At 43.7% G+C, this 13,563-nt stretch overlaps 1 protein-coding gene across 2 annotated transcripts in view; it reads right to left on the bottom strand.

Moving 5' to 3' along the window:
* Nucleotides 1-13,563, bottom strand: part of LOC140064306 (serine/threonine-protein phosphatase 4 regulatory subunit 1-like) — a 49,668-nt gene that overhangs the window by 11,481 nt on the left and 24,624 nt on the right. For both annotated transcript variants that reach the window (XM_072111061.1, XM_072111060.1), the window contains exons 8-14: nt 11,117-11,182; nt 10,164-10,322; nt 8,789-8,955; nt 6,521-6,903; nt 4,689-4,873; nt 2,034-2,114; nt 1,761-1,946 (exon numbers count right to left, since the gene is read on the bottom strand). In XM_072111061.1, coding sequence (XP_071967162.1) covers nt 1,761-1,946; nt 2,034-2,114; nt 4,689-4,873; nt 6,521-6,903; nt 8,789-8,955; nt 10,164-10,322; nt 11,117-11,182 — 1,227 coding nt within the window. The remainder of the gene's footprint in view (nt 1-1,760; nt 1,947-2,033; nt 2,115-4,688; nt 4,874-6,520; nt 6,904-8,788; nt 8,956-10,163; nt 10,323-11,116; nt 11,183-13,563) is intronic.

The following is a 13,563-nucleotide window of genomic DNA, read 5'->3' on the forward strand; positions in this document are numbered from 1 at the left end:
AACAGTGTTAGGATTTTCAGTAGTGGTGGTCGCTGCAGTGTCATCACTGTGTATGGGCTTTGCTGGGAAGGGGTCAGGAACTGGAAATGTGGCTACCATAAAAAGTACACTGATATTATACAGGGAGACCATACTGACCCTGCAGGACTTTCTCACTGCTTGCCTATATCACACACCAGAGGGAGGGGTGTTGTGGTGGAGGCAGCAGGATGGAGAAAAGGCTCAGCTCTCCTGTCATTACCAAATCCCTGAAGCCACAGTTTTTGGAGAGCAGAGACAGAAGCAGTGCAGTAGGAGGTTGGGACTGAAAAGCTAATGTTACACCTCTACACAAACAAAAAATTACAAAACAAGGCGCTACTGTAGGTGACTGTTTTTAACTAAAACAGTTATGAAGCTCACAGTAATGATTCCATGGGATTATATTGGGAACATTTCAATCTTTTAACTCCTTTAACCCCTTAAGGACGGAGGGTTTTTCGGCTCATTTCTCGCTCTCCAACTTCAAAACTCCATAACTTTTTCATTTTTCCGTGTACAGACCTGTGTGAGGGCTTATTTTGTGCGTAACAAATTTTACTTTCCCGTAATGTTATTTATTTTAACATGTCGTGTACTGCGAAGCTGAAAAAAAATTCCAAATGTGGAAAAATGTAAAAAAACGTTCTTGTGGGCTCAGTTTTTACGACTTTCACTCTTCGCTCCAAATAACATGCCTACTTTATTCTTTGGTTTGGTGCGATCGCGGTGATACCAAATTTATATAGGTTTTATTGTGTTTTAATACATTTTCAAAAATGAAACGAATGTGTACAAAAAAGAAAACAAATTTTTTGCCATCTTCTGACGCTAATAACTTTTTCATACTTTTGCGCACGGAGATGTGTGAGGGGTCATTTTTTGCGAAATGAGGCGACGTTTTCGTTGCTACCATTTTGCGGTCTGTGCGACATTTTGATCATTTTTTATGTTATGTAAAAAGGTGTAAAAGTCGCATTTCGGACATTTGGGCGCCATTTCCCGCCTCGGAGGTCACCGCCGCCTGTAACCGTTTTTATATTTTGATAGATCGGGCATTTTGGGACGCGGCGATACCTAATATGTTTGTGATTTTTACTGTTTATTATGTTTTATATCAGTTCTAGGGAAAGGGGGGTGATTTGAATTTTTAATATTTTATTAATTTTTTTTATTTTTTAAACTTTTTTTTTTCACTATCTTTTAGACCATCTAGGGTACATTAACCCTAGATGGTCAGATCGCTGCTACCATATACTGCAATACTTCTGTATTGCAATATATGGCATTTTTGCAGCACATTCATTACAATGAGCCACTGGCTCATTGTAACGAATCTGCAGCTGCCAGATAGCCTCGTGTCAAAAGAAGACACGAGGCTACCATGGCAACCGATCGCCGCCCCCCGATGACGTCGCCCGCGCGCCGCCGTCTTTTAAATGCCGCCGGCGACTTTGCCGGCGGCAACGGGGGGGTTAATGGCCGCGATCGGTGCTAGCACCGACCGCGGTTATTAGCGGTGGGGGTTTTATGCATTTTGCAAAAACCCCCACCTTTGTATGAAGAGGACTCAGCCCGTGAGCCCTCTTCATACATCCCTTATACCTCTGCGCCGTAGAGCTACGGCGCAGAGCGTTAAGGGGTTAAATTCCAAGTGAAAGGAGGTGAGAATAGCTCAGAAGATGCCTCAAGGTAAAAATAACAACATCAGCAAATATTTAATTTGAAATTGTCCATCATACCTGAACATCAGCAGCCAAGGTCTCATAGGTGTCCTTGAGAAAATGCCAGTTCTGCCTTCCGAGGGTCAGAGCCACTCCTGGTAGACTATAAGCACAATGCTTAGTGATTTCAGTATCTACTGTCTGGGCACGAACTGGATCAGTCATGGAGAGATATTGGTCCAGTAATGGCTGTGGAACAACATCCTGAGGATAAAAAGACAAAGCTGCAGACATCAACCATTTCCAATTTCAATGATTGAAAGAAATTGTTAGGCAAGTGCAAATACTCACCTGGACTTTAATCTTTTCATCTTCTTGTCTTTCCTCTTCCTGAAAGGAAACAATAGGAAACACCGGCTCCTCCTCTAATGTCTAAATATGAGATTAAGACAATATTTTTAATATTCCCATGAAATGTACAAACTGCATGTTATACATCTCCAAATATCCAATTGTATCAGTCTGTGGCTCTTTTCTCCCAGGTCCAGAAAGACCATGTATGAGTCATTGGACCCGGCATACAAAACTGTGAATTCTAGACCAAGCGCAAATGAAAACTATTGATGTTCATAGGCGGCTGTATTAGCAACAGAAACCCAACAGGGGCAACCCTTACTGTAAAAAGATTTAACATTCTGAGGCAAGATGAGCCTTGAGTTATGACAGCAGGAACATTCACAAAGATACAGGCATTTAGAGGGACCCTGTTAACACATACAGTTAGTGACAGGTTCTCACAGAGCACTATTTAAGGAAACCTACCACCACGGATCTACCTATAGCAGTGATGGCTAACCTATGACACGCGTGTCAGTGCTGACACACGTAACCATTTTCACTGACACGCGGCTGCCTGAGAGTTAAGTTTCATCCTACATGACCAGGTGCAGTAGCCGGGAGGCTGAGAGATTGCACTGAGCTTCCAGCACCCCCCTCCTCCTCCTCCCCGGGCCGACCTCTCCCCATGTGTGAGCTGTGCCTAGTGTCTCCAGTCAGCACAGGTATCAGCATGGGGCACAGCAGGAGAGGTGACCCGGCCATACACCCAGGAGGCTCCTCTGCAGCTCCTGATAGTTGTGGGGGGGGGGGGGGGGAGGATGGCAGCAAGTCAGACGTCACATCGCTGCTGGCTTGTGTGATGTCCCAGCAGCTGCCACCTCTACACTGACCATCTCCACAGCAGGGGCAAGGAAGGACAACCACTCTCATCATATAGTAAGTAAGGTCAGTGCACTGTATGATAGAAGGCAGTCATCAGGGCTTGTGTGTCAGTTTTGTGACTTACAAGCCCTGAAATAATTGCAACGCCTTGCAAATCGCCAGACATTGCGATTATTTTGCTTCTCACACCTTCTCCATGCCAAGATGGCATAAGGGAGATGCAGACAGCGGCGCCTGCGCCCTCGCTATAACCTGTGAAGTTTCATGACTGAAAGTTCACAGGTTACTAAGCAATTCCACACCTGATTGTAACCAATCTATTACAATGTGTGATTTGCACATAGTAATAGATGATTGGGAAAATCCCCATATACTGCCAGACTGTAGAATGGCAGTACATGGTAGGATCAATCAGACAACCTACAGTTAAAGTACCCTAGAAGTTAAATAGTATACAAATTTATTATTTAAACTATAAATATCACAAAATTATGTTTTTTTGTCATGGTGACACACCACCCGAGTTATGCTCGGTTTTTTGGCGAATTTTGACACACCAAGCTCAAAAGGTTGCCCATCACTGACCTATAAGGTAGATCGGGTGGTAGGTGCATCTATTGGACGAAAGGATATCGCTTTTAAGGGCTTGTCCTCACGTCCCTGCAATCTTTTTATAACTTTTATTTCCCTAATATGCAGGTTTTATAAAGAGGCTACTGGTGCGTCTTTGATCATCCTACCAGATATCTTCGGCAAGCGGCTATGAGGAGCTGCGCGCCCTCGTCCCTGAAGCCTGCCGTCTGCACATGCACATAACAGCAGGCCCGTGGCTGTGCGGTCACTGCTACGAAGCCACTGTGCATTATGGAGGAGGATCAAAGAGGCTACTGGGGCGTGGTGTGGCCTCAGCTCCGGCTACTCCACGCCCCAGTAGCCTCTTTAAAAAATGAGCATATGAGGGATATTAAAGTTATAAAAAGATTGCGGGGACGGGAGGATTAGCCCTTAAAAGGGCTTTCCTCATGTCCAAAAGATGCACCCACCACCTGATCTACCTTTATAGGTAGATCCGTTGTGGTAGGTTTCCTGGCATCAGAGGGGGCGTGTCCTGCATTGCCGGCCCCTCCCATCTACACCATTTCTAAGCATGTCATGTGTCATGTATGTATCTGGTCCCATGAAATAACAGCATGCCTCCATGGAGGCTGCTGTGATTTCATGTGATCAGATACATGCATGGGGTAGACATTGCAGATGTAACAAAACCTTAGATGACATCACCCTGAACTTGCTACCACATGACTTTTAAGTGCCCAATAACGTAACCAAGCCCTCTCTCAATGTTTCATACAGTAACATCATCTTAGCAGTGAGACCTGTTAATGCAGGGCCTCATTGGACTCACTTAGGCCGCGGTCACACGTGTAGCATATGCGTTTCAAGGAAAACGCATGGGATCAGTAACCAGACACCTGGTGGTTAACAATCACACATGTTCACTAGAAGTCTTGCCCCTCATGCGCTAGAGTTACAGTATAATACGCAACACTGGCGGCGCGTGTGACCATAGCCTTACAAACTGATTTTTTAACCTTGCAGCCATGGAAAGGAACCATTTAAGGATAAGGGCAATGCTTTTTAATCATACTTCATTAAAATATTTCTTTTAGTTGTGTTAGTTTCAATGGCAGGTTCTCTTTAACAAAACCTGTAATCTGGAACATCTGGTGTCTAGTAATATCATGGATTGGACAATGGGTTGTCATGGATGGTGTAAACACTCACTGGGCTTTGAGAAGGGGGCTTTGGTTCCTCCTGCTCTGGATGTGTAGGGCTGGGACACTGAGTGCAGACACTACTTGGAGTTTCTTCCGACTGCTCACTGCTCTCTTGTGTACTTGTGGTCTCCTCTGAAGTTATAGAGTCCAGCTCTGCTGCTCGAAGGGCGGCTGACAGAACTTGGACCTGGGCTATCAAAAGAAAGAAAATACAGCAAAGCAGGCTTAGAATAAAAATCATAGGAACATTTTACTTTACCCAAAAATAGTGTGTAAGGAAATGTAAAGCATTGGTCAACACAAACAATTGCTTATTAATGGTTGTTATTTGAAACTGCTCCACCTGATAACTCTCTTCACCTGTTTCTAACATAATTGAGAACATATGCAATCCATACAGGCCCTTAACCCTTTCACATCCAGTGACGTAGTAGCACGTCATGGGTCAGCTGCGGGTGCATGGAGAGGGCTCATGGGCTGAGCCCTCTCCATAGCTGGTAAGTCTGTGCTGCATATCGCAGGAAAGACTTACCGGTATCTTGTTGGAGATTGTCGCTCCCCGTCAAGTCATCGGGAAGCGGCAATCGGTTGCCACGACAGCCTCGGGTCTTCGGAAGACCTGAGGCTGTCTGGATTTAACCCATTCATTACAATGTATTAATTGCACATTGTAATGTATAAGGATGAAAATCCCCATATACTGCCATACTGTAGTATGGCAGTATATGATAGGATCAATCAGACAACCTAGAGAGTCTAAAAAAAAGTAAAGGTAAAAATTTAAAAAAAAAAAAAAAAAAAATATATATATATAATAAAAAACCTAAAAGTTCAAATCACCTCACTTTCCCTAGAACTGTTATAAATATAAATAAACAGTAAAAATCCTAAACACATCATGTCGCCGCGTCCGAAAATGCCCGATCTGTCAAAATATAATAACGGTTTTCCACTGCGTTTAACCCCAATGGAAAATAGCGGCCGAATTTGAAAATGGCACTTTTTGCCATTTTGAAAAATATTTTAAAAATTCAATAAAAAGCGATCTGAAGGTCGCACAGCCCTAATGGTAGCACTGAAAACTTCATCAGAAGTCGCAAAAAAATGACACCACCCACAGCTCCTACACCAAAATATGAAAACGTTATTAGCGACAGAAGATGGCAAAATCTGAAAAAATACTTTTTGTACGCATTTGCACTGGGGTAGTCACAGGGGCTGGGCTTTGGTTTGGATGCATTTCAAAAAACATGTGGCTTGTCCGTGTTACTCACTCCTCAGATCTTAGCCCCCACCTGTGTGCTCCTGTACAGCTCGTCCCTCCCCCACTAATGTCAGCTCACCAGGCTGTGAATTCTGTGAAAGGAGCAGGAGGAAGGAGCTGTACAGGAGCACAAAGCACCTTTGAATACTATTATTTTTACAATCTTCAAGAAAGTCTAATTGTAACATTCAAGAGTTTTTTTTTACCTATATGGTAAATGTATGGAGGAAGGGCTTTGTTCTTACAATCAGTGGCAGAAATAGCAGGACTCTGACCCATCCAAACAAATCACTTCAACGTGAGATATGTTTCATAAATTAGAGGTACATGTGAATGTGTCTTTCCACTCTCAGCCCAAAGAAAATTGAATGCTACTCCCCAAGGGACACAATGAAGACATCTATCACTAAAACTCAACTTTTATTACTTAAAGAAATTATCCTTGAGCTCCATATTTATACGTTATGTTAAAACCATCAGTAACTTATCACCCCGTTGTCCCTGATGAGTGACAAACTACAACTACTGGTCATACAGGACAGATGACTTGCTTAAACTCTTGATATTCAGATTACCTTGAACATCTGGATCATCCATGTGTCCCTGCAAGCTTTGAAGAACCTTCTCTATGTCACTACTGGCCATATATGACTTGCAGACTGGGCTGTATTCGGATTCCAGGTCAAGGTCTTTCCTTGACTCATCAACAGGGAGTAAATCTAGTTCTTCACTTATGTCAGGCAGTGGGCTTCTCCAGTACAGGAAGGAGTTAAACACATCAGCTGGGCGTCCATCTGTAGAGAGGCTGGTTGGTGGTCTCTTGCTGTTGCTCCCTTCATCTTCTACTATAGGGCAGCTTATGACATGTCCACTATTAGTGGAAGAACCTTCAAGGTCATTGCTGTTTGAAGAATTAGAAGTGGTCTGATGTTCGGTAAAGATATTACCTTTTCCATAGCTGGTGAAAAAAGTATGGTATAAACCAGGATATGTTATTCACACACAAGCAACAACTAAGACAGCACATTAGTCTTCCAATATAGATTATAAAATGTCTACAGTAAAGGAAAAGGACGGTTTAATAATTAATAAACTATTACACTTCAATTATCAAAACCAGAACTTAAAGTGTAACTAAAATCTAATAAATTATGCAGATAATAATGATATTTGCAATATACAGGCAGTCCCCGGGTTACATATAAGATAGGTTCTGTAGGTCTGTTCTTAAGTTGAATTTGCATGTAAGTCGGAACGGTATATTTTATCATTCTGGACTATAAGACGCACTTTTTAGCAAGAAAAAATCTTGCTAAAAAGTGCCTGCGTCTTATAGTCCGGAGGTCAGGAGGATCCAGCACTGCCAGACCCTCCTGACCTCTGTAAGGGAGATCGGGTGCTACCCAGAAGTGCACCCGATCTCCCAGAGAAGAGCCTCCGCACTGCTCTTACCTCTCCCCGAAGTCCTACTGTACGGGACCTGCGGTGATGTCAGAATCATGTGACTGATCACATGCTTCTTACATCACTGCAGGTCTCATACTCTCATGCTGCGCTGGGACAGGGTGAGAAGAAGGGGAATGGGGGAAGTATGTGTGTGTGTATGTGTGTGGTTCTGTGTGTGTGTGTGTGTGTGTAGGTGAGCTGTGTGTGTGTATAGGTGAGCTGTGTGTGTGTGTATAGGTGAGCTGTGTGTGTGTGTATAGGTGAGCTGTGTGTGTGTATAGGTGAGCAGTGTGTGTGTGTATAGATGAGCTGTGTGTGTGTGCGTATAGGTGAGCTGAGTGAGTGTGCGTATAGGTGAGCTGAGTGAGTGTGCGCATAGGTGAGCTGTGTGAGTGTGCGCATAGGTGAGCTGTGTTAGTGTGCGTATAGGTGAGCTGTGTGAGTGTGCGTATAGGTGAGCTGTGTGTGTAAATGTATGTCTGTGTGCGCTGTGCTTTAGTGCAACCGACAGAAATATTTTAATTGGTGTAAAATATATTTTTCCTTTTTTTGGAAGCCTAAATCTGGGGTGCGTCTTATAGTAAGAAGCGTCTTATAGTCCGAAAAATACGGTAGATACTTTAAAATTGGTCAGAAAGTGAGAGGAGGCAATGCTAGGAATTCACAGAGCTGGTATATCAGCAAAACTTATTTTACCATGGGCTAATAATCTTGACCAGATCACAATATTTCATAAGGACGATTTGACCAAACAAAGTTGGCCTCCATTAACCTCTAGTCTGGAGTAAGTGTACTCTGGCCATATTACAGGATATCTACCACTAGTTTGACTGATGGTGGATCTGTACAACTTGAATGCTCGCTCTGCCCAGGCACTGAAACTGTTCTTCGTATGTGCAGGCACAATTTTCAAGAAAAAGAGTTTAAAAAAAAATATATGTAGATTAGCCGGAGGCGCTCAGGCTCACATCACCTAAGTGCCATTTAGCACCGCTGTCATTTAATTTATGCACCCTCCGCACTGCTAGCCCTGCCTGCTCCTGCCCGAGGAGCTTGTAGAGAGCCGGGGCTTGGAAAGTGCAGGGAATGAGCTCAGGTGACGTGACCCTGACCACTTCCAGCTAATCCACATATTTTTAAAACTCTATTTCTAGCAAATTGTCGCATTCCTGCACAAACTAAGAACATTTCCAGCACCTGGGCAGAGCATGTAAGTTCTACACATCTACCATCAGTCAAATTGATGGTAGATGTCCTTTAAGAGTTAGACATAATAACCCTCCAAGGCTCCTTCTGTAGCACATTTCTGAAAAGTTTGGTCATTTTTCTCATGCAGTGTAATGCAATGTTGTAGCCTAGTGGCTGGATAAGTGAGCCAGAGCATGTAGAGTACCTACCTGGAGCTACAATGTGCTGTGTCCACAGCACTGGAATCTGTCAGTATGTCATCTGTAGGGGGTCTTATGCTAAGCGTCCCATCCTCCTTCACATATAAACCAGCAGATGAAGGGTTTGCAAAAGTGGATATGAATGGACCCAAAGACTGAAATGCAGTTTGTCGAACCTGTGACATACAAACATATAGAAGTCAGGAGCAAGTCTCCTAATTTTTCCCATTATCTCTTTATAATATCTATTGCTTTTTGTCAGCATAGCCCCATAGTATTATGTCATGGGTAAATAAAATTATAATTGTTCAGTGAGTGGAGTAAATAACATGGTCATTTTTTTTTTCATTTATTTTTTACTATTTATGTATGACAGTGCTTTAACACGGGAACATTTTTTTATTAACAAGCTTTTGCATGTTTCACTGGTCCCATTTTGGGGTCTCTTTGAATTTTTACAATATGCAGCTATTTCTGAATATGTTTTTTTAATGCCCTTTTATTTTTGTCATACAATATTTATTGATACTGCAACGGGACTGGACCCTGAGATCCTTCAATCAAAAGGGATTGCCCAGTAATACCAAAGTGTGTGCTGTTTGGGGGGCCGCAATCCCTTTTTTGCAACCCGTCTGTAATTGGCAGGTGGGCTCTACTCATGTGCCAATGACAACAGAAAAAGATTGCCAGGGCAATGAGCCCCTGACAAGCAATGGTTATGTGTGCTAGTCGCTGAAAAAAGTTTTTTTCTTTTTTTATAGCAGTGATGAAAGTGAATCAGTGGTCGTTAGTGGGTTTATTACAGAAGGATTGAATAGAGATAAGTTGTAGTGTATAACACCCTGCAGAGAGAGCAATCCATATCATCAATGAAGTAGAACAAAAACTAATGTACCGGCCCGATATCTTCCATGCAAACACATTCAACAAGCTCTGAATCATTAGGTTTACAATTAATTTGGCAACATGAGATTTTTTGTGTCTCCAACATGAACAGTATCTATATTAATGTGTGTATCTTTGTCGCCAGCATTATAAATATCCAGCCTGCTGTCAGCAAATTGCCATTTGGAAGCACTTATGTTGTGGGAGCTCGCCGACTACAGCTGTTCTGTATTACTCCTATCATAGGCACGGCAGGAACAACAGACCTCCTTTCTGTACTGGCAGACCGACCAGTGCCCGCTGGTAGATGAACCTCGATTTCCTCTGCAAGGTAGAACTAGTAAAGCTTAACTGCATGCTACCCTGAAGCAGGAAGCAACGTGAGATAATGTCTTAAGTAATAAATATACAGTAATGTCATAGAGTTGCTCAAAATGGTAAAGGTCTCTCTTAAAGCAGCCAAAAGAATTGCTGTATCTGTGGACGGTGCACAACTTACCCAGCGGCAGGGATCGCTGATCAGGTTTATGAATAAAGGAGAGAGTTTAGTTCTTCTGACCTCACTGGATGTTGTGTAGGACACAGCCATGAAGCATTCTGCACACACCTTACGCATCCCCCAAGCGCTGTCAGAACACAGCTCTAGAAACTTAGGAATCTGCAAGGTAAAAATATGATGGACAAGGAATATTGAGAAATCCTCATAGATTCAAGAATGTAAGGATGGAATGTATTTCAAAATAACGTAGTTAAGAAATGATGACGCCAACTCATTAAGACCGGCATATACAGTAGTATGCCATAATCTACTGCTCTATCTTAGGTACTATTGACACCGGATTTCTGCTCTAAAAATAATACATTTGTTGGGCTGTGTTCCCCACCAACATAATCAGTGTTACAAATGTCTCCTCCAAAAAGGAAGATTATGTGCAATAACATGACAGAAAGCTGGCATAATGCTGTTTAGGTGAAGTTATCTTACACGTAGATTGCATGGTGGACCTTCACATGTCAAGATGTACTAGAATTTGGTCTCTGTGGATTGACTTTCGGAGCTCTATGGAGTTGACTCTGGTAGTTTCCTGCTTGAGAGGAGCTACCTCTTGTTTTCTTTATCTCTGCTCATGACTACTTATATGTCTTCTCTCTACCCCTTCCTTCCATATCGCCCCATTGTTTCTAGTGTCTTTTCCATCATTTTTGGTGTTTTTCTTAAGGTTTCTGAGTTATTGATTTAGAGTTAGATAGTAGTTTGGATTGGTTGTCCATTGGGACCTTTGTTCAAACCGTCATTTCATCTATATGTATTCCAATACTTGCTTGCTTGATATGACATTACTATGTCTTGGTAATACACAGGCTTGTAAGCTAATTTGTATACAATGTATGACTGTATGAGTTAACATTTGTAGTTTGTAATAAACTTTTATTGAACAGAAATTATTTTACCAAAAACTTCTCGGTAGCTTCTTGGCCAACGGCATTACACACGTCTCCAAAGTTTGCAGCACAGACCTAAATAAATATAATAAAAGTAACTCAGTTACCATAAGCCACTTCAACCCCTCAAATACTGTCATGTGTGTATAGCTTAAAAGGGTTCATCGCAAATTGAAAAACAATGCTACTTTCTTTAAAAAAAGCTACTTTTCCAAGGGTAGTACGTGCTATTGCACTGAAGTCCTTGGTAAGGTGTAGAGCTGTTTTGGAAAAAGGCAGCAATGTTTTTCATCCTCCGCACAACCCTTTTAAGAGATTAGGAGCATACAATTTTTATGTTCGAAGATGGAAACTGTATGTGCTGAATGCTTGAAGCATAACAAGAACTTTTAACAATTATTTTATAAATCAATAATGTAGCTTAAAAACAGTAGACTTTGCAATATCATTTATTACTGTATATACTCAAGTATAAGCCAAGTTTTAAAAAACTTAACTCAGCTCATACTAGAGTAAAAAAGAGAAGAAAGTCAATACTCATCTTTCCGACACTGCCTCAGGTCTTCTCTTCTTCCGTCCGACAGAGGCAGGCTGACATCTGAGTGTGCCGGCTGCCAGAACACACAATATGATGGCAGCAGCAGCAGCTGACGTCAAAACATGTACACAACGTCACACAGATCTGCCGCTGGGCTAGTGGGCATGCTGGCTATATACAGGGAATTGGTAGGCTATATACTGGGGTGAGGCTGTGACCAATGCATTTCCCACCCTAGGCGTATACTCGAGTCAATAGTTTTTTCTGGCTGTATACATGGGACTGTCTGGCTGTATACTGGGGGGTATGACTGGCTATATACTGGGGTTAGGGGGCATGCTGACTATATACAGGGAATTGTTAGGCTATACACTGGGGGGGGGGGGGGGAGGCCGTGACCAAGGCATTTCCCACCATAGGCTTATACTCGAGTCGATAGGTTTTTCCAGTTTTTGTGGTAAAATTAGGAGCCTTGGCTTATAACTACGCAGGATGTAATAGTACGGCACAGCAAAGGTTGCATTAACGCCTCACCAAGCGTCATAGATTGATGATGTGGCGCAATTATACCCCGAAATAATTGCCATGCGCAAAAGTACGCTTGGCAATTGTTTCCTGTAGCGCATAGGCAGAGCGGTTCGGCACGCACAGCAAAAGAAGGAAATGTGCTGTGTGCTGTGAGCATGCAGAGAGTGTGCTGTGAGCGTGCTATGTGTGCAGCGAGTGCTGTGAGCGTGCTATGTGCAGCGAGTGCTGTGAGCGCGCTGTGTACAGCGAGTGCTGTGAGCGCGCTGTGTACAGTGAGTGCTGTGAGTGCTGTGAGCGTGCTGTGTACAGTGAGTGCTGTGAGCGTGCTGTGTACAGTGAGTGCTGTGAGCGTGCTGTGTGCAGTGAGTGCTGTGAGCGTGCTGTGTGCAGTGAGTGCTGTGAGCAGTGAGTGCTGTGAGCGTGCTGTGTGCAGTGAGTGCTGTGAGCGTGCTGTGTGCAGTGAGTGCTGTGAGCGTGCTGTGTGCAGTGAGTGCTGTGAGCGTGCTGTGTGCAGTGAGTGCTGTGAGCGTGCTGTGTGCAGTGAGTGCTGTGAGCGTGCTGTGTGCAGTGAGTGCTGTGAGCGTGCTGTGTGCAGTGAGTGCTGTGAGCGTGCTGTGTGCAGTGAGTGCTGTGAGCGTGCTGTGTGCAGTGAGTGCTGTGAGCGTGCTGTGTGCAGTGAGTGCTGTGAGCGTGCTGTGTGCAGTGAGTGCTGTGAGCGTGCTGTGTGCAGTGAGTGCTGTGAGCGTGCTGTGTGCAGTGAGTGCTGTGAACGTGCTGTGTGCAGTGAGTGCTGTGAGCGTGCTGTGTGCAGTGAGTGCTGTGAGCGTGCTGTGTGCAGTGAGTGCTGTGAGCGTGCTGTGTACAGTGAGTGCTGTGAGCGTGCTGTGTGCAGTGAGTGCTGTGAGCGTGCTGTGTGCAGTGAGTGCTGTGAACGTGCTGTGTGCAGTGAGTGCTGTGAGCGTGCAGTGAGTGCTGTGAGCGTGCTGTGTGCAGTGAGTGCTGTGAACGTGCTGTGTGCAGTGAGTGCTGTGAACGTGCTGTGTGCAGTGAGTGCTGTGAACGTGCTGTGTGCAGTGAGTGCTGTGAGCGTGCTGTGTGCAGTGAGTGCTGTGAGCGTGCTGTGTGCAGTGAGTGCTGTGAGCGTGCTGTGTGCAGTAAGTGCTGTGAACGTGCTGTGTACAGTGAGTGCTGTGAGCAGTGGGTGTGCGGGGGTTTGTGTGTGCTGTGTGCAGTGATTGTGGTATGGCTATTGGCCTACTTGGGAGAAATTGGGTACCACACTTTGTGGAGCTTTTTGGTATTTTATCCACCGAGAATATGTACATTTTTGAAAAATACATTCATTTAGCCAAAAAATAAATAAAAATTTCCAAATTGCACTGATTTTGTT

Source organism: Engystomops pustulosus, chromosome 6, assembly GCF_040894005.1.
Source record: "Engystomops pustulosus chromosome 6, aEngPut4.maternal, whole genome shotgun sequence".
In the NCBI taxonomy this organism is placed as follows: domain Eukaryota; kingdom Metazoa; phylum Chordata; class Amphibia; order Anura; family Leptodactylidae; genus Engystomops; species Engystomops pustulosus.